Source organism: Microcaecilia unicolor, chromosome 13, assembly GCF_901765095.1.
Source record: "Microcaecilia unicolor chromosome 13, aMicUni1.1, whole genome shotgun sequence".
NCBI classification, from domain to species: domain Eukaryota; kingdom Metazoa; phylum Chordata; class Amphibia; order Gymnophiona; family Siphonopidae; genus Microcaecilia; species Microcaecilia unicolor.
Genome location: NC_044043.1, coordinates 37,654,300 through 37,675,940, shown reverse-complemented (window position 1 = coordinate 37,675,940; position 21,641 = coordinate 37,654,300). Strand labels below are relative to the sequence as shown.

At 41.3% G+C, this 21,641-nt stretch overlaps 1 protein-coding gene across 1 annotated transcript in view; it reads left to right on the top strand.

The window, feature by feature from the left end:
- The window catches only part of LAT2 (linker for activation of T cells family member 2), a 43,548-nt gene extending 25,384 nt beyond the window's left edge, over nt 1-18,164 (top strand). Inside the window, exons 8-11 of the mRNA XM_030185788.1 lie at nt 1,730-1,792; nt 9,082-9,153; nt 13,480-13,555; nt 17,654-18,164. Of these exons, the coding sequence (XP_030041648.1) occupies nt 1,730-1,792; nt 9,082-9,153; nt 13,480-13,553 (209 nt within the window). The 3' untranslated portion in view covers nt 13,554-13,555; nt 17,654-18,164. The remainder of the gene's footprint in view (nt 1-1,729; nt 1,793-9,081; nt 9,154-13,479; nt 13,556-17,653) is intronic.
- Nucleotides 18,165-21,641: the final 3,477 nt, after the last annotated feature.

Sequence of the window (21,641 nt, the reverse complement as noted above, 5' to 3'; positions counted from 1 at the left end):
ACTTTTACATTAGAAACACAAATAAATTGCTTGATTAGGAAAACATTTTTGCTCTTTAGGAAATTAAGACAAATACATAAATACTTTCAGGAAGATCAGTTTAAAATCATGGTTCAGTCAATTATTTTGAGTCAGTTGGACTACTGTAACATCATATGTTTGGGATGTTCAAAACAACTTTTAAAGAGGCTTCAAACTATACAGAATATGACACTCTGATCTTTACGATAAAGAAATGTGATAGTTTGTCACAATATTACATTAAGTTGCACTGGTTGCTGATGGGTGCCAGAGTTTTGTTCAAACCATCATGTTTTCTATACAAAACCTTATATGGCTTGGTCTCATCATATTTTCATGGTCATTTTAAGTTAGTATTAAACAACAGAGATATTAGGAAGGAAAATGATAATGTGTTCTCTTTTCTTTCTCCTAAGGGTATAAAAAGGTTAACAGTTTTTGAATATCTGCTATCTTTTCAGGCAGTTAGATTGGGGAAAGGAATTTCAACTATAATTATTTATTTTATTTTTATTTATTTGTAGCATTTGTATCCCACATTTTCCCACCAATTTTAAGGCTCAATGTGGCTTACATTTGCCGTGGTGGCAGTTGCCCTTTCCGGGTAACAAAATTACAGATGGTTTTGCATTAAGGTGCATACATACATGGTAACATACATGGAACATAACATACATGGAATAGATCATGGTATATCATGTGCATACATACATGGTAAAGAAGAATACGTTGTGGTAGTGCATGAAGGTTCCTGGGTAATGAATTGGATTGTAACATACATTAGGTCATCGAATATGGAGAGAACATATTCGACATAAGGATTAAAGTGGTAATGCTTGTTCATTAATAGCAAAGAGGTTAATCAGTCAAATGATAAGATTTTGGCTATGTCTAGGTCTTGTATAGTCTTATTATTTAGTATTTAAGATGGCTGTTTATGGTATGCTTTCTTGAACAGATCTGTTTTCAGTAGCCTTCGGAAGATAGTTAGGTCTTGCGTTGTTTTTATGACCTTCGGTAGTGCGTTCCATAGCTGCGTGCAAATGTAGGAGAAACTGGTTGCTTATGTGGATTTTAGCCCTTTGCAGTTAGGGTAGTGGAGATTGAGGAATGTGCGTGCTGATCTTTTTGCGTTTCTACTAGGCAAGTCTATAAGGTCTGACATATAGATCGGGGCTTCCCCGTGTACGATTTTGTGGACTAGGGTGCAAACTTTGAACGTAATTCGTTCTTTTAGTGGGAGCCAGTGTAGTTTTTCTCTTAGGGGTTTGGCGCTTTCGTATTTTGCTTTCCCAAATATGAGTCTGGCTCCTATTTGGAATTTTGTTGCAATATAAAATCATTTCTATTTAGGAAATATGTATTAAATTCAGCATAGGGTTCAATGGATGCTTGAGGATTAGGTTATATGTGTTCTCTGTAAGTTGTAATGAGCTTTAAGCTAGTAATGTTATAGGGAATGTTTTACTTTTTTTGTAATTCCTGGCTATTGACCAGAATCTTATTCTGTAAACCTCTCTGAACTGAAAGGCTAGTGCGGGTTATAAGTTTTCGGTATTGTTATTATTGTAAAATAGCATGACTTATAGTAAAGTAGCCCACCTTAACGGTAGCACATGATGATAACTTCCCCTAAATTGCTTCTGTTCTTACAAATAGTACTGTATCAAATAGTGTACTGTAAAATAACTAAACTGAATACTTGCAGATGAAGAGGCTGCTTCCTCATATGAAAACATCTTGATCTCTTCCACTACTAAGTCTGACGCCGGTAAGTCTCAAAGTTCCGCTAACTGCTTTCTCTCTTTGGCTGTTGTAGTCCCCAGAGCTCTTAAGCTTAATTACTTTCTTTGTTTTGTTCGTTTTTAAATTAAGCTTTGTGCATCTTGGACTAAATTCTATGTATGGCACCTAAAAAAATCGGCACTGAAAAAAATGCACCTAAGCGTATTCTATAAATTTCACCTAAAGTTAGGTGTGGTTTAAAGAATACGCCTAGCGGCCATCCCTGTGACTAAATCTAGGCTGTCCATTTACACCACGTAAAACCTGGTGTAAAAACCGAACACTGCGTATAAATTTCAGACATGCTCATGACCCGCCCATGCTCCTCATCACCATGCCCCCTTTTCAGATCCGCACATTAGAATTTATGTGCATCACTTTATAGAATACGCTTAGCAAATAATGTGTATCAATTCTAATTATTGCCAATTAGTATCAATAATTGTTAGTGTCCAATTATTGGCACTGATTACCTCGTTACTCAATTAAATTATGCGTTTTTAGCCGTGCAGCCAAATTTACACATTTAATTCTAGTCACCCTATATAGAATCTGGTGGCTTGTGCTTTGTGGGCATTTCCTCCATATTTGAGCATTCCGGTTAATTTGAAAGTGCATTTCAATAGAAAATATTTAATCTACACAAAGACCCTATATAATGTTTCCTTTTTCTCTCAGGTGTCCCCAATCTTGAAAGTTATCCAATAGCCAGCATGTCAAAATCGGTATCAATTGAGCAAAATGACTAACTTTCAGTTAGCAGGCAATGGCAAATTTTTATCAGCTTTGTTGAAGTTCTTCTTTGGTATAAGAATAATTTGCTTCTTTGGGTGTTTTCCCCCTTTTCTGTGACTTTCATTTAATTGGTTTGTGGCTGACTTTGATATTTTAAGGGAACATGTAAAACTAGCACTTTCACATATAAATAGATTTTTAATTACAATTTCTGGGGCACAAAACCAAATTTGTTACATCATTATGTCCAGTCCCTGGACCAGCACCAGCTACTTACTGAAAAGTCAATATAAGCCAACAACTGTACAGTTAGATACAAAGCCTGATAGAAATTGGATTACTTGTCAATAAGATTATTTGGGTCAGACATACCAGAAGGTTTCTCTAGTATGCTTTGTGCATTCAAATAACACAAAATGCTGCTGCTCACCTTTTATTTGGCTTATCTCACTCGGTACATATCACTCTCGTACTTAAAGAATTGCATTGGTTGCTTATTCAATGGCAGGTGAAATTTGAAGGGTTGACTTTCATTCATAAGATCCTGAATAACGAGATCTCCATTACTATTGGCAGATCTCTAAGAATTTATCGCCCAACATTCTGTTTGTGTTCTGCTGATAAAGGATGTGCCCAGTGGTGTGCTGGTAAATGTTTAACAGGCTCTCCCCCCCCCCCCCCCCCCAAAAAAAAAGCAATATATATTTACTTAACTTTATTATACTTTTTATTGGTACAAAGGTACAATGTAGCAACCAATTTACAGTATTAAAATATACAATATTCTTTACTGTAAATTCCATATGGCCACACAGCCCCAAGAACCCTTCCCCTCCCGTACTCCCCTCTCTTCCTATAAGCCCACCTGACTGTTTCTACTCAACAAAATAAGACAACAAATGTATAGATTGGTAAAACCCAAAGCAGTACAAAACAAGTAAAGTCATAAACAACACAGTTTATACCAAATTGTTTAACCACCCTTAGGTTTTCTCTTTGGGTTTAACAAGCAATAGCATGTGCATGTAAGGTCTAGATACAAATTTAAACAATCTGTGTTTAAGGCATAAGCCCTCTCTATACCTTGCCTAAATCTAGGCACTGCTTATAGAATACGCTTAGTCGCAGTGGCTTTCCTAGGGGGGGGGGCGGTGGGTGTGGTGCGCCCCGGGTGCACGCCGCTGGGGGGGTGCTGCGCGCACCTGTCCTTCGTTCGTTCCATGCTCCCTCTGCCCCGGAACAGGTTACTTCCTGTTCCGGGGCAGAGGGAGCATGGAACAAATGAAGGACAGGTGCGTGCGGCACCCCCCCAGCGGCATGCACCCAGGGGGGTTCTTTCACGGGGGAGGGTGTCCTTTCACCGGGGGGGGGGCGCTGCACCCGGGGAGCGGGGCGCATCGGCGATCCGCCCCGGGTGTCAGCCCCCCTAGGAACGTCACTACTTAGTCAGCACTGATCTCGGTGCTGGTTTTAGACACCATGTATAGAATCTTCCCAAATATGTGCTACACTATCAATGTGAAAGGAAAATTATTAGAAATATTCAAAAAGAAATCAAGAATAGGAAATCAAACTCTTGATTGCATAAGCCTTCATACTATCATGACAAACCCAAATTAACTCTACTTCCAAAAACTGCCCTACAAAGCCCAAAATAAGTTAAATTGATCCCAAGTGCATCCAGTCACAGCAGTTGGTTGACCTCAATATTCCTGGATGAAGAATCAAGCTGTAAATTTTGAAGCAAAGGTCTAAATATGCCAAAACGTGGAGCTGCCAAAAGAACGCCAAGATAAAATTATTCAAAAGTACAGACAGACTGGGGAAAGGCTGCAAGAATATGTAAATGTGTTTGAATATGCCTTGAGGCACTTGTCAGGTCCTTCACTGTAGAATGGAAACAGTTTGGCACCACCTAAATGGTCTTATATCCTTGGTCAGATGCTACTTTCAGCTTTTGATTGTAGACTGGATGCTCCTGAGTTGTTAGGGGCTTGTTGGGAATCCATGCATAAGTCTGCATTTGTTATTTTTTGGTGCCAACATTGTGCAATAATCTTTCTTTTGAGCTCAGGAGTGAATATTCTTTGAAGAAATTTAAGATATTGTTGAAATTCCATGTTTTAGTGGCAGCTTTGAGCTTTTTATCCCTGAGAAGACTGTGGGGGCCTTTTACTAAGGCCCGTAGACAGTGGTGTGCTGATAAATGTTTAACATGCTCTCTCCCCGGTCCACCTCTGCCCCCCCCCCCAAATTGCAGAGCTGGAGAGAGCCTGGGGGGGGGGGGGGGGCGGCAGCAATGCATTACTCTCTCCAGGAAAAAAATAAATGCTCCCAGGTTCCAATCTAATTCATGTTTAATGTGGGATAAAATGTCATAAATAAGTAAATAAATATAAACTTTTAACGTTGAGAACCTGATTCTCATAACATGATGTCTGTTTTAGAAGCCCTTTAACAGGCAAAAAAAAAATCTCTGCAGTATACCCAAAATGACACAAACCAAATTAGCATACAGACCAGGAAAGCAGAACAGACAGTCTTGCCAACTCTGAAAAACAATGTGTTATCAAAATCTCAGAACCTAACAAACAGATCCCTATTCAGACACTTGGCCTTGCAGTCATACATGCAGGATAGAGATAGCCCCTATTCAAATTCTTCAAAAATTAACCTGAAATCCTAAGAAGTTAGACTCTGTATGCAGCACAATACCAGAAAAACAGAAACAAACACGTTGCTATACAGTGCAAAATATGATAGCAGATGTAAATTCTCAAAGTGGACATGTGCCAAACACTAAAATGAAAATAATTTTTTCTACCTTTGTTGGCTGGTGACTTTGTTTTTCTGATCATGCTGGCCCAGTATCTGATTCTGCTGCTCTCTATCTGTTCCCTTGACTCCATTTCCAGGGCTTCTTTTTCATTTATTTCTTTTCTTTCCTCCTTTCTTCTTCATTTCTGGTCCTCCACAGACGTGACTGTCCAGTGGATCCAGCTTCTTCCTATTTTCTCTATCCATGTGCAGTTTTTCTCCCCTCTTCCTTTTCCCTCATCTCATCTCCTTCCTCTCTCTTCCCTCCATGTCCAGGATTTCTTCTCTCTCCCTTCCCTCTCCTCTATCCATGTCCAGCATTTCTCCTTTCTCCCCTCCATTCATGTTCATCTCACTTCCTCTCTCTTCCCTCCCCTCCATCCATGTCCACATTTCTTTTCTCTCTCCCTTCCCCCCATCCATGTGCATCTCCTTCCTGTCTTCCCTCCCCTCCATCCATATCCAGAATTTCCCTTGCCCTCCCCTCCATCCACCCATGTCCAGCAACTGTCCTCTCCCCTCCCCTCCCCTCCATATCCAGCAATTCTCCTCTCTCCCCTGCCCTCCCCTCCATGTCCAGCAATTTCTCCTCTCTCCCTGGGCCCTGCCTTCCCATCCATATCCATTGATGGCTTTGATGCTCCTTTCTCCCCTGCCCTCCCACTTCCATGTCCACCTGCCCGCCCTCTTCTCCCCCCAACATCCCTCTTTTTGCTCCTGCCGTCCTGGGGGGTTTAAATCTTTGATTTACCTCCGTCACAGCAGCTGCAGTGAAAGCTTGTCTCTAGCCTTCCCTTCATTTCCTGTCAGTGTCCCGCCCTCGCGGAAAGAGGAAACGATGTCAGAAGAAGGCGGTACACTGATGAGAAGATTAGGGACAGGCTTTCACTGCGGCTGCTGCGACGGAGGTAAATCAAAGATTTAAACCCCCCAGAGCGGCGGGAGGTGAGGTAAGCATGACTTGTGGCGCCCTCCTGCCATGCTTACCTCACTTACCGCCGGGTTGTGCCGCCCCTAGGAGCCAGCTCGTCTGCCAGAACAACGTTGTTAAATTTTTAAATCTCTTGCGAACCGGCTCCAGCACACCACTGCACGTAGGTGCCTATGCGCATACAATGCGTGTCAAATTGGAACTACCGCCCAGCTACCGCATGCTCCAGGCAGTAATTCCATTTTTGATGCATGTCCAAAACACGCGGTAGAAAATATTTTCTATTTTCTACTGTGTGGCGCTTACCCGGCGGTAATCGGCAGTTTACGTGCTGATAATTACTGCCCAGTTAATGCATGAGACCTTAGCACTAAGTCAGTGGGTGGCGGTAAGGTCTCAGGCCGAAAATGGACGCACACTGGTTTTAATTTTGGGCACGCCCATTTTCGGACATGAACAAAAAGTCCTTTTTTCCAGGCACAATGAAAAATGGACCTGTACACTCCCAAAATACGCGCCTACGCCAGCGTAGGCCATTTTTCAGCACACCTTAGTAAAAGGGGCCCTGTGTCTTGCTAGGAGTACCTACTTTCTATTAGGTAATTTCAGAATATATGGTTTCTGTGCATTTGCTTATGTACTTTTCTTTACTGGAGTTCCTTTCCTTTTATTTGTTTATGCTATGATGTTTTAAGTCCCACACTGACAGAATCAGATGCTATCTGTGACTTTGACCCTTACATCTGAAGGTTCTGCTTTTGTTAAGTCCCTTGGATGTACACATACATTGCTTCTTCTTGCTGTAATATCTGCTAGCATTTTCAGTGCATAACAAGCAATAATTTTACAGAGGAGTCACTAACAAGCTTTGACTCCTGAACAGGCATTCCATGCCGAAACACGGCTCCATGTCGAGACCTGGTTTAACTTGATACTTGAAGAAATATTGCTTCACTCAATGAATAGTTAAGCTCTGGAACTCATTGTCGGAGGATGTGGCTATTCTTAAATTCTTACACTTTGCAACAGTAAGGCCAGGAAAGTTCATGAAGATTAAAGGAAAGATAAGAACATAAGAATAGCCATACTGGGTCCACCTAGCCCAGTATCTCCTTTCTAACAGTGGCCGATTCTGGTCACAAGTATCTAGCGGAAACCCAAATAGCAGCAAGATTCCATACTACCAATCCCAGGGCAAGCAGTGGATTCCCCATGTCTGTCTCAATAGCAGACTACAAACCTTTCCTCCAGGAGCTTGTCCAAACCTTTTTTAAATGCAGATCTTCAAATCATTGCTCAAAGCCCACCTCTTCAATGTCGCCTTCGGCACCTAATCACTACACCTCTTCTCAGGAAATCTCAACTACCCCAACTTGACATTTCGTCCTTTAGATTGTAAGCTCTTCTGAGCAGGGACCGTCCTTATTTGTTAATTTGTACAGCACTGCGTAACCCTAGTAGCGCTCTAGAAATGTTAAGTAGTAGTAGATATGCTAAGCGCTATTACCACATCCTCCTCCAAAGAGTTCTAGAGCTTAACTAATCATTGAGTGAAGCAATATTTCCTTCTATTGGTTTTAGACTAATTTCCACGTAACTTCATTGAATATCCCCTAGTCTTTGTAGAGTGAAGGAGTAGCCTAGTGGTTAGTGCAGCAGACTTCAAGCCTGGGGAACTGAGTTCAGTTTCTACTACAGCTTCCTGTGACTTAACCCTCCACTGCCTCAGGTACAAATAATGACCTGTATATACTATGTAAACTGCTTTGAATATAGTTGCAAAAACTACAGAAAGGCAGTATATCAAGTACCATTTCCTTTTCCCTTTGTACTTTTTGAAAGAATACAAAATCGATTCACTTCTACTCGTTCTACACCATTCAGGATTTTGTAGACCTCAATCATATCTCCCCTCAGCCATCTCTTTTCCAAGCCGAAGAACCCTAACCTCTTTAGCCTTTCCTCATATGAGAGAGAGGTACAGTCAGATCCTGGAGGAAAACCTGATGCAGTCTACAACAGACCTGGAACTGGAGAGAGGATTCATCTTTCAGCAGGACAATGATCCCATGCACAAAGAGAAGGCAACAGTGGAGTGACTCAAGAAGAAGGTGCATGTCCTTGAGTAACACAAAGCCCAGAACTGAATCCAACAGAAAACCTCTGGCAAGTCTTGAAGACTGCAGGCCACAGATGATCTCTGGATGGATGGCTTAATAATATTCTGTAAATAAAATATATAGAAAAACTTGAAAGACAATTTTTTTTGCCAAGAATAATCAAACACTGTACCATCCCATTATGCAAGTTGGTAGACACTTATCCTAAACTGCTCATGGCTGTTTTGTTGCTGAAGGAACTTCTGCCAAGTACTGAGTCAAAGGATTTGAAGATTTGTGCAATCAAGTCTTTTTGGATATTTCAATAATTGTTTTTTCACACTGAAAATGGGAACTGAGGAACTGAGTTCAATTCCCACTTCAGGCACAGGCAGCTCCTTGTGACTCTGGGCAAGTCACTTAACCCTCCATTGCCCCATGTAAGCCCCATTGAGCCTGCCATGAGTGGGAAAGTGCGGGGTACAAATGTAACAAAAAAATATAGAGAGAGTATGTTGTGTTGATGAGGGAAGCAACCTGCTACTTTTATACTTTCTAAATAAATCATCTTGCTTAGACAGAAGAATGTGAAAACTATACAAGGATCTGTAGAATTTTGCAAAGCAAAACTTGAGGATGCAACTGTACTCCTTTTGCTATTCAATTATTTTCCTATTCAAATCCCTCTACCAGCCACAGATGATTCTTCTGACTATGAGAATGCTGTAAATATTAAGAAATGGAGAAATTCAATAGAAATTGCAGGTAATCTTTTTTCTTTCTTTTTTTTTTAATCGGGACTGCCAGTATTTACTTTGAAAAGCCCCAAAACTGACCTAACTTGCCTTGAACTGCAATTGAAAAAGGCATGAGCTAAACCCCACTTCACTAAAAAATTAGCCCCTTTCAAACTAAGGTCATCATGAGTAGATCTGTACATTTCCAGCAGTTGTCAGGGAAGTCATGGAAATAATATTCTGTATAGATGTTTGATATTTATTTACATATCATGCTATTTTTTGTAGCATTAGCAGAAATCATGGAAAAGTGCATGCTTTTAATTGCAGTTTTGTACCATTTATATGGCACAGTTAACCACTTTTATATTTTACACTCTTTGTGAAGCATCTATTTACGCTTTCCAAAAATACTAGGACTAGGGGGCATGCGATGAAGCTACACTGTAGTAAATTTAAAACGAATCAGAGAAAATTTTTCTTCACTCAATGTGTAATTAAACTCTGGAATTCGTTGCCAGAGAATGTGGTAAAGGCGTTTAGCTTAGCGGAGTTTAAAAAAGGTTTGGACGGTTCCTAAAAGAAAAGTCCATAAACCATTATTAAATGGACTTGGGGAAAATCCACTATTTCTAGGATAAGCAGTATAAAATGTTTTGTACTTTTTTGGGATCTTGCCAGGTATTTGTGACCTGATTGGCCACTGTTGGAAACAGGATGCTGGGCTTGATGAACCTTTGGAGGGGCATAATCGAATGGGGGGGGTCCCAAGTTTTCCTGAGGGTGTCCTCGTAGGATGTCCTTGCAAAGGGGTGGGGAAACCCGTATTATCGAAACAAGATGGGCGTCCATCTTTCGTTTCGATAATACGGTCAGGAACGCGCAAATCTCAACATTTAGGTTGACCTTAGAGATGGTCGTCCCCGGTTTTCGGCAATAGTGGAAACCGAGGACGCCCATCTCAGAAACGACCAAATCCAAGCCATTTGCTCATGGGAGGAGCCAGCATTCGTAGTCACTGGTCCCCCTCACATGCCAGAACACCAACCGGGCACCCTAGGGGACACTGCAGTGGACTTCACAAATTGCTCCCAGGTGCATAGCTTCCTTACCTTGGGTGCTGAGCCCCCCAAAACCCACTACCTACAACTGTACAACACTACCATTGCCCTAAGGGGTGAAGGGGGGCACCTACATGTGGGTACAGTGGGTTTCTGGTGGGTTTTGAAGGGCTCACATTTATCACCACAAGTGTAACAGGTGGGGGGAGATGGGCCTGGGTCCGCCTGCCTGAAGTGCACTGCACCCACTAAACCTGCTCCAGGGACCTGCATACTGCTGTCAGGGAGCTGGGTATGACATTTGAGGGTGGCAAAAAATATTTTTAAGCACCACCCCTGGCCCCACCCCTAACCCCACCCCCTTTAGCCTCCCCAAACAGTTGGGCCACCGACCGCCTACGATCAAGAGCATTTAAGTAACAATTAGTTCACCAGATGTATAGTGTTTCATATAAGCCTCTACCATGTAGTATTGTGGAAGGTGTATGTGCATGTATTGCATGAATAAGAAGAGTAGAGTTTTTTTTGTGAAGACTAGTGATTGAAGAAGAGGAGTACTCTAAGATTGAAAGGTGGTTCCTGCATAATGAATACTCTCTATGGTTTCTGAAGTCTTTTTTTCTCCACGTTTCATGAATACTAGTGTGACTGGGTTAACAAAGTAAAATTTTGCTGCAAACGGTTAATATATTCTACTATTCCTTTTTGTTGATCGGTATTCCCCCCCCCCCCAATATACAAATTGCATGTCTGGAAGGGGAAAGGGATGTGTAAGATAATATTGGGTGGGGGAGGGGATACTGCCCCCCCCCCCCAAATTATCAGGAAGAAAAAAGGGAGGGAGATTACTTGTCCTAGTGTGTTTTGTATTTTGGGGGTTATGGGTGGGAATTGTCCTCCCTGGAAAGGTGGGAATTGGTGGGTGGGAACTGACCTAGAACCCTTGAGCCAGGCACCATTCTTCCTCTTTACTTCCTAATGCTCAGAGCTAATAGCTTGCATATCCTTTGCATACTATTACCATCGAGCATTAGGAAGTAATATCTTGGTACTGTTTTGTACAGCACTGGAACTTTGAGCATCTGGCAGAAGGTGCTATATATTCAAGGACAATAAATATTTCCCAATCCCCAGAGGGCTTATAATATGTTTTTGTACCCGAGGCAATGAAGGGTTAGGTGATTTGCCCATGGTCATAAGGAGCTGCAGTGGAAGAGAAATTTCAAACCATGGTTTTAAGCAGGCAAACCTGCACTTACTCACATAAGAATCTTTGACAATTACTCCCTCTATGTAAAAATAGAAGCACTTTGCCTCTTTTAAAGTGCTTTTACTTTAGCATATTTAAACATCTTGTCTGTACAATGCTTTTTCTCCCAAAATGTTCCATGGCAAAAACTGCACCCCTCAATCTACTCCATTCCACCCAGAAATGTATTATTCCTGTTAAGCCATTAACATAAGCCTTCCTGAAGCAGACCAGATTGGGAAAGACATACTCCAGGAGAATACACAACATTGCCAAAGGTTCTGTTTACACTGCATGCTAATTTCCGAACTGACTTCCACAACGCATCCTGTGACCTTTTTGTTACAGAGCGAGTCTTTTTTTTTTTTTACATACTCAAGAACCACATAAAGTCCTGTTTCATTTCTCTACTGTAGTTTGTATAAGACTTTTCATCTTGTTACTGTTCATTCCCTCTCTCCAAGCTGTATCTCAACTATGCAGGATCAATGAACAGAAACCAACCAATACTTTTATGTTTGTTGAGGCTTAATATACTGTCCTTCTTTAGGCAAAAACCAGTGATGTACAATTAAAAAGAGAAAAGTAGAAAACAGAACTCCGTTATTGAAAGGATGCAAACCACATTGTAGCACTTGAGATCTGAGATATCATGTGTGTTCAGAAGAGTGAGCTGAGCTGACTTGTCAAGATGAGAGCATATGGATCTAAATTAAAGCAGGGACCGGAATGAATGCTGAACAATATGTACAACCTGAGGTTCAAAGGAGAGGCATTGGTTTATGACAACGCCAAGACAACCTCAAGGATCAACCACAAATTGGAGGAATGTAGAACACTATGAGTAGCGGTCAAAAATAGAAGGAGTAATGATGTCAACAAGACACTTCCAGAGAAGACACGTGGGAGATGACAGTTTATCAAACTCAAGTTTATTTCATAAAGAGACTCAACACAGCATCGTGTTTCGGCTAGTGTGCCTGCATCAGGAGTCGCATGAAAACAGACAGAATCCTTTTGTCAGAACGTCTTTTATAGACCCAGAATTTCTTCATTTAAAAGTCTTTTTCAAAACTATGCTATACAACTTGATGTTCAAATCACAAGTTATCTTCAAAACCATTTTATGTTTTCTTAAGACTCCTGATGCTGGCACAGTAGCCGAAACACAGTGCCATGTTGTCTTTTTATGAAATAAACTTGAGTTTGATATAGCATTATCTCCCAAGTCTCTTCTCTGGAAGTGTCTTGTTGACTACACTACTACTTCAGTTTTTGATGCCAAGATAATGGAATGAGTCATCCGGTGTTACTGAAGAGCCTGCGAGGGGGGGGGGGGGGGGGTCACTATATAAGGGTTGCAAGGGACTAAGGAAAATGTTGAAAAGAAGTGGAGAAAGAACGGAACCCTGAGAGACCCTGTACTTTAGGGGTTCAGCTGCAGAAGTAGTCAACGGTAGAGTGGCAGAAAAGGAGCGATCAGCCAAAAAAGGAAGTGAACCATGTGAGCACAGTACCCAGTCAGAAAGTCTAGTTAGTAGAAGGCTGTTGTCCACAAGATCAAAAGTGGAAGACAGGTTAACTGAAACCACGAATGCCAATCTGCCCCCGTCAAGGATAGCATGGAGTTTGTTAAATACACCTGTCTTCAACTTACGCTGTATGTATTGAAACTTGTTTTTTTATATAATTTATCTGTTTTCAAGATTTGCACAGTATTCTCCAGGTTATGAACCTAAATTTCAACTTATGCACAAATATGAGCAGCTGAAAAGCAACACAGCCAGAACTGGTAAAGCATCAAAGATGGCCTAAAAAGGAATAAATTGCTTATGGGCATGACTACTTGTAAAATGATGTATTAAAGTGTTATTTTGATCATTTCCCCACTTTATAGAAAAGCAGGGGGCTAAAAATGTTGATTATGTAAATGTGTATACACTCAATGGCCCAAGGCTATGCTAAGTTGGGCATATCTAAATGTAGACATTTTTAACTCAACAGTTGTACATATTGATTTACACATTTTTCATTTTAAAAGCAGGCAGCCCAGAAAATGAGTATTCAGATCCCGATTACGCCAATACAACAGGGATCCCAGTGATTGTGTCACAATAAAGGTAAGAGAATTTGGGCCTGATTTTATAACCGGATGCCTAAATAAAAAGTCTAAAAAGGTGCTTCTTTTACAAAAACATAGGTGCCTATGCATTTTTGTAAAATAGTTTCCCAGATCGAGCCACTGTAGCCCATAAATGTTGCTACACACATTTACATCTGTGTATTCACTGCAACACCACTGTTGCCTGCACCAAAGTACACCACCAGGAACATCGATGCGTAGTACTTATATAAGACAATGTTGTATCAAGTATCATGTATCAATTTATTTTTGATATATCGCAAAATCATATAAAAATATGTCTAAGTGGTTAAGAAATCCAAAATAAGTGGTGGAGATCAGAAAGGCAAAACAAAGACAATTAAAACTATAAACAGGGATATAAACAATGGGCCCTGTTTAAAAAAGCCGCGCTGTAGGCGCGCTAACTTTTTAGTGCGCGCTAATTCTAGAGACACCCATGGTGTATCTAGCATTAGCGTGCACTAAAATGTTAGTGTGCCTAGAGCACGGCTTAGTAAACACGGCCCTATAGAACAGAAGGGAGAGAAATATATTAAGGTAAGTGAAAGGGGAAAGGACACATGGTCAGTAGTAGTAGTCAAGAAGCTGCTGACTATTGCTGATTAACGCAAGATGATAACAAAAGAAGAAAGAGCTATAATAGTGGGGAAAATGTTACAGGGCACCTTTAGGATAAGGGAGCTATACTAGTGAGGAAGCCTATTTGAAAAGCCGTTATCAGGGTATCTTGAAATCTCTGATATGAAAGTTCTGCCCTAAGGGACATTGGGGTCTTTTTACTAAGGTGCGCTGAAAAATGGCCTGCGGTAGTGTAGACGCATGTTTTGGGCACACGCAGAATTATTTTTTAGTGCACCTACAAAAAATGCCCTTTTTTTGCCGAAAATGGACATGCGGCAAAATGAATATTGCCGCGCATCCATTTTGGGTCTGAGACCTTACCAAATGCCATTGACCTAGTGGTAACGGTCTCATGAAGTAACAATGCAGGATCACCTCAATTTCTGCAAATCAGTAAAGATCAATCTGCTCGAAAAGGCATACACTACTGATCCAACTTAAGTAACTGAACTCAGCAACACAACGAAGCCATAACCTGCAATAAACAATACATCACTCTTCTTCTCTTGATTCTCTAATGTGTCTGTAACAACATCAATCTGTATTTGTTTCATCACCGGAGGTGGCTAACACCTCACGGTACTATGTGAGCCACATTGAGCCTGCAAAGAGGTGGGAAAATGTGGGGTACAAATGCAATAAATAAATAACCAGGTGGTAATGGTCTATGCGCATCAAATGCCACTTGACGCGCTTAGCTGCCGTGCGCCAGAAAATAAAAAGTAATTTTCAGACGTGCGTAGCGGACACGCACCAAAACTGAAATTACCGCAAAAAGGGCCACATGGTAACAGGGCGGTAACTCCAATTTGGCACGCGTTGGGCGTGCGTAGGCGCCTATGCAGCTTAGTAAAAGGGCCCCATTGGAAGTGAGTTCCAAAGAGATGGGGCAACAATGCTGAAACAGAAGTGGCAAATGCTGCCTTATCACTATATGTATTTACCTTGGGGTGATTTTATAAAATGCCTTTACACACAGAAAAACATTTATAAAATTACCCCCGGGGGGGGGGGGGGGGCGCTTGATTCACAAGCTCAGATCGTCACCCCTGCAAAAAAGTTTTAAATTATGTAAACAAAGCTCAAATATAAACAGCAAAATTTTTTAATGAAAAAAACATACTTATCAAATAATAAAAAAAAACAAAGCAGAAAAATTTCATACTATATAACTACCTTATCAGAAATATTTGAGGAAATGAACATTTGATGATCTGACTTTGTTTTAGAAACATCTAACTGTCCAGCTTTTGTGAGTATATTAATATTTGCTTCATACTTTGATTATAAAGATTTAAAGTGAACGGGAGAAACTTTTCTGAGTTAGGGTTAGGGAGAAAAGTTTGTAACTGTTCCAATATGATTTCAGAGATTTTAAAATCTGACATTGATACAATCCTTTTCTTACAGAAGGGAAAGGGGATGGGATTTGATATACCACTTTTCTGTGGTTACAATAAGGGTGTTTAAATATTATACACTGGTGCTTATTTTGTACCAGGGGCAATAGAAGGTTAAGTGACTTGGCCAGAGTCCAGTTGGAATCAAACCCAGTTCCCCTGATTCTCAGACCATTGCACTGACCATTAGGCTACTCCTTGACTTACAATAAATGTTTCTAATTATATTTAACCTTATGATATTTGACCAACTTTAACTTCATTACTGACACATTTTTCTAGTTTTGTGTAAATGTTTGTCTCTGATTATGATGATCACATTTCTTAAAACTCAAAAATTGAAACACATAAAATTACCCCCTCATTCTATAAATGGTGCACAGTTATAAAATACTTCCACTTATGTGCATAACTTCTGTATTTAAGGGGCCCTTAATTGGCACATAAGTATCTATATGTGGCTTTATCACTAATTGGCACTAATTTCCAATTACACTGCGTGAGTTATAAGCTTGATTAATTTCCCTCATAAGTACATAAGTAGTGCCATACTGGGAAAGACCAAAGGTCCATCTAGCCCAGCATCCTGTCACCGACAGTGGCCAATCCAGGTCAAGGGCACCTGGCACGCTCCCCAAACGTAAAAACATTCCAGACAAGTTATACCTAAAAATGCGGAATTTTTCCAAGTCCATTTAATAGCGGTCTATGGACTTGTCCTTTAGGAATCTATCTAACCCCTTTTTAAACTCCGTCAAGCTAACCGCCCGTACCACGTTCTCCGGCAACGAATTCCAGAGTCTAATTACACGTTGGGTGAAGAAAATTTTCTCCGATTCGTTTTAAATTTACCACACTGTAGCTTCAACTCATGCCCTCTAGTCCTAGTATTTTTGGATAGCGTGAACAGTCGCTTCACATCCACCCGATCCATTCCACTCATTATTTTATACACTTCTATCATATCTCCCCTCAGCCGTCTCTTCTCCAAGCTGAAAAGCCCTAGCCTTCTCAGCCTCTCTTCATAGGAAAGTCGTCCCATCCCCACTATCATTTTCGTCGCCCTTCGCTGTACCTTTTCCAATTCTACTATATCTTTTTTGAGATACGGAGACCAGTACTGAACACAATCTTCCCCTTTGAAACCCACATCTGATCCCCCCCCCCCAAAAGACCCCTCCTATCTAATCCAAGAACCCTGAAAGACCTCGTCTGCCTGATCCAATCATCCCATTATAATCCCCCAAGACTAGATTCCCCCAAAAGACCTCTCCCACATAATCCAATCATCCCCTTTGAACCCCCCAAAATCCAATCCCCCTGAAATATATACCCGCCTGATCCTATTATCCCCTTTGAACCCCTCCCAAGATCTCATCCCCCCCTGAAAGACCTCTTCCACCTGATCTAATTCCTCGCCAACATCCAATCCCCCCAGAAAGACTCTTTGTACCCAATCCGATCGGATCTTTAGGAGAGGGGAGTTAAAAGGGGATGATCGGATCAGATCACACTATTAGGGAAGGATCTGGTAGGTTGGAATAGCACAAATCATCTAATCAGCCCGTTTTTATATTGTACATTGATTTTTAGTGAGGTTGACCAAATCTTTTGAGGTTTGGAGTTTTTTTTTTGTTCATTTTTTATTAGTGTTTCATATTAAGTATTATTTTAAAATGTATATAGATCTATTTATGTTTGATTATGTATCTTTTTGAGTAGATTTATTCATATATTTTGCTTGCTTTGTTGCATACTGTTTTGGGTGATCCTTTGATGGACCAGAAAAAGCAATATATAAACTCCAGATGAGACTGGATTTCAACATGTTGGTTACTGACGGCTCAAGAGCAATCCTAGCTTTCCCAGATATTTGACTCCCTGCCCTCCAAATTAGTTACACAAACACTTGAAACAAGTTCATAGAGACAATAATGTTCTCCAGAAGCCTCTGGAAAAACAGATTCAGAGAGGAAAAGTAGTTGTTTTACAGAACAAGTTTATGAAAAGAAAATGGACAAAATCCATGACTATGTGCTTTCTCATTTTAGGAACTTGAAAAAACTCTGAGAAGATACTCTTACAACCCAGGCTGAAGACTGGAAAACTCATTAATATTTAGAGCTAACTTATTTTTTCAATATACAAAAAAAAAAAAAAGAATCTTAGGAATCACTTAAGTATGATATGATTTACTGCTAACCAAGATAAATATATAACCAGGAGAAGCTGATTTCCATCACTGAACTCGAAGTACAATGGAGAGACAATACCTGGTCCGAAATGGTTTACATATGGTGGGGGGAAAAAGAAAGAGGCAATCTTCAAGTAATTTAACATAAGCAGAGGCATCTAACCAGAATCACTCAAAGGATTTGCTATGCTGACCATAATTCTATCTCAAATGCTTTTACAAGACCTTCAGCTTAATCCATTCCTGCTGGTTTCTCCTGAGCAGTGACAAATGAGTCAAGTGAAACTGCTGCACAACACAGTCTGCCTTGTCTGAAATGCAGGTCAGGACTCAAAGGCTTTCTGTTCTGCATTTTCTGGCAGCATTTGAGTCAAGTGAAGCTCTCCAGAAGTTGCTGATGCATCTGCTCAGCAAAACCAGTCTCCTGCTCAAACTATATCGTCATCCTTTTAATGATTACACAAGGTGAAAGAACAGATGACACCAAAGCCAGAATTAACTTGGTCCTTCCAGCAGATACTTAGCCCCTTTCTTTGCCATTTTTCCTGCTGTTGCTACTTGCAATCAAGGAACTTTTTTTTTTTTAATTATGGCTTCTTTCTCCACTGTTCCTATGATTTGTGATAGCTCTTATCACTGTCAAACTCTTCCAAGCCTTCGGTGAGATTTCTTTCCTCAGTTCCAAGCTCTTCTGCCGGCCTTAGACTGCCACCAGCTTTTGCACCATCACTAACATTCAGGCCGGTTTCTTGAATACCAGGTCACTTATCTATGACCTACTGCTGGGAAACAGCTGCAGATTTTTTCAGACTAACACATGGTTGGAAGAAGATGATCGCTCTTATCTTCACCAGTTCTGTGACTCTGGGCAAGTCATTTAACCCTCCATTGCCCCAGGTACAAATAAGTACCTGTATATACTATGTAAACCGCTTTGAATGTAGTTGCAAAAACTACAGAAAGGCGGTATATCAAGTTCCGTTTCTCCTTTCCCCTCCCATCTGGCTTTTCCTTTTTCTTCGCGACTGGAGCTGGATGCAGAATGCTTATATTGAGCTTAGTGCGCAGCTTTTAACACAAGCTGAATGCACAATTTTTGCAGTAAACTAATGGTGTGCAAATTACTATTGTCAGAAAAAACAGCACACACTGTGGCGGTAAATGCTGCCCTTTGCTATTGAAGAGCAAAAAATGACTCCATTTCTGTCAGGGCATGAGAAGTGCTTAGCTCACAAACTGATAGGAAGGCAAATATTTTTTAAATAAGAAAAAAGAAAGGCCCAATGCCTCCCCCTCTGGGTCCCTTCCACCCTCCCCCCACCCCCAAAAAAACAAAATCCCTGGTAGTCTAGTGGACCCCAGAAAAAAAACTCCCCATATCTTCATCCCCGACTACTACTCCAAAAATCCCTACTAGTAGTCTAGTGGACCGCCATCCCCCACAATCCAGCACCCCAAAAATGATCCTTGATAGTCTAATGGACCCTGAACTCCCCAGCTTCCCGTGCACTTAAAAAAAGGGACAGGAGCAATTCCAACTCACTCCTGCCTCTGCACCATCTTCCAAAATGGCAGTGTATCCTGGCACACAGTGCATTGCGTCGTCTGTTAATTATGTGAATTTCCCCCTTATTGCTAATCTCAGCAGAGGCTACCAAATAAGGGGAAAATTCCCTTATTGGATAGACTGACCCTGTGCACAAAGGATCAGACCCTGCCATGTTGGAAGTGGGCCTTGCTCCTGCCTTTTGTTCAAGATGTGTGTGTGTGTGGGGGGTCCCTTAGATTACCAGGAATTTATTGTTGGTTCAATAAGACTAACAGAGATTATTTGGGTGGTGTTGGGGAGGCAGAGAGTGGGTCCTTTTTGAGATCAGGGATTAGGAGGTAATGAAGACTGTTAACTATTCCACCCCAATTATAGAAGAACGAGCTAACCCTTCTACACTTCCTCAGACCTGGCATACAGGTTCCTGTATTGTATTCACCTTTAAAAAAGTTTTTTGCAGGACAATTCTTCCTGTAGGTTGAATTTAACAGCCGTGCTGAAGAGATCACATGAAGAAGTGTCTCACTGTGCAACAATTCTTTTGTGTTTCTTCAGGACAAAGAAGCTTTACTTCATTTATATGATTGATAGTCTGTGATTTCTATTGTGGAGGACAAAGTCTATGTATCCAGATGTTTCCTGGAAAAACTTTCTTTTTATGTTTCTGATGGCATCCTTTTAGCTAGATTGCAGAAGTGCTACCTTTGTGAATGTGTTGTTAAATTAAATGACTTAGGAGATGTATCAAATTTACCGGTCCAGCAATGTGCTTTTATGACCGGTTCCAGACAGTTTAGCAAGCAGGTTATTAAGCAGGAGATGCACAAAGGGGCTCTGCTGGCTTTATACCATTCACGGCAGCAGACAACGGGGATCATATGCTACTGTATTCAAGTAAGTTGTTTTAGCATTCAAATGTGCATTTTGAGGGAGGGATGCACAGCCATTCCCGAGAGATGCACCGAAAGGACTGCCCCCACCTTTAGCAACAGAAATTTTACAGGAAGTCTAGAGCAGCCATAATGGAGGTCAGGAGCTGTCGGTAGTGGCTTGAAGGAAGATTTGAAAGCTGAACAGGAAGTGTTACAGAGTAGTGGTGGTGGGCAGACAGGTGGAGACAGAGAGGGCTGGAGCCCAATATGATGGACAACATCCCGCTGCAGCCTGCTGCTCAAGACTGTGGAGCCCCAGCCGCAGACATTCACAACAGTCTCCTTCAAGCTCTGGCAGTTGGAAGGATGAGGAAAGCAGCTTTCTCCCGCTACCGCTGCTGCAGACACCTATCTACTCCATCAGCATAATGCCAGGGGGCCTCGGGCGCCAATAGCAGCCCCTCCCCTATCTTGGGCCCTGGCCGGAAGGGAACGGATGCTTGGTGCTGCCTGTCTTTTCAGGGGCTCAACGTAGGGAGGATAAGATAGCCCCTGTGGCCATTCAAGGGGAGATCAGCCATTTTTTCTATGCAAATTCTTTCTTTTGTGGTTATTTTATATTTATCAGAAAATTTACAGAAAGGGGCTCATTTTCAAAACAACAGCAAAAAAAAACATAAGTTGGCAGAAGATCATTTTTCTCTCAAAAACATCAAAGTTGCGATTTGACACCCTGATTTTAGATGTTTTGCTCTACAGTTTGTCCAAATTTCAAGGGGGCTTAAGGGCATATTTTTGGGCAGTATCAAAAAGATGACATTTTTCTGCAATAATGGAACAAAATGAAAACGTCTAGGGCCAAAATTAAGACTTTTTGACTAGACCTGTTTCAATCACAACTAAGTGACCAAAAGGTGCCCTGACCACCGGAGGGATTAAAGCGTAACCCCCCTTTACTCCCACAATGGTCACTGACCCCCCTCCCAGCTACTGACAGTACACACCAGCCTCTGTGACAGCTTCAGACACTAGTGCCATTCCTATTACAGCAGCAAGCAGGTCCCAGGCGTAGCCAAGTGATCAGTGTAGTCAACTGTTGAGAAGGGGACCCAGGCCCCTATCCCACTCTAACTGGCACACTTGTGGTGGAAAGCTTGAGCCCTCCAAAAAAAAAAAAAAAAATACTAAATACCTATTGTACCTACATATCGGCAACACCTGCAGGCGTAAGGGCCATTGTAATGGTGTACAGTTGGGTACAGTAAGTTTTTGGTGGGTTTTGGAGAGCTCACCATCTGACAAAGAGGTAATGGTACCTTTTATACGAAGCTCACTGCAGTGTCCCCTAGGGTACCCCACTGCTGTACTGGGATGTCAGTGTGGCCAGTATACTAAGATTGCTGCCTCCCAAATCTATCCAGCCC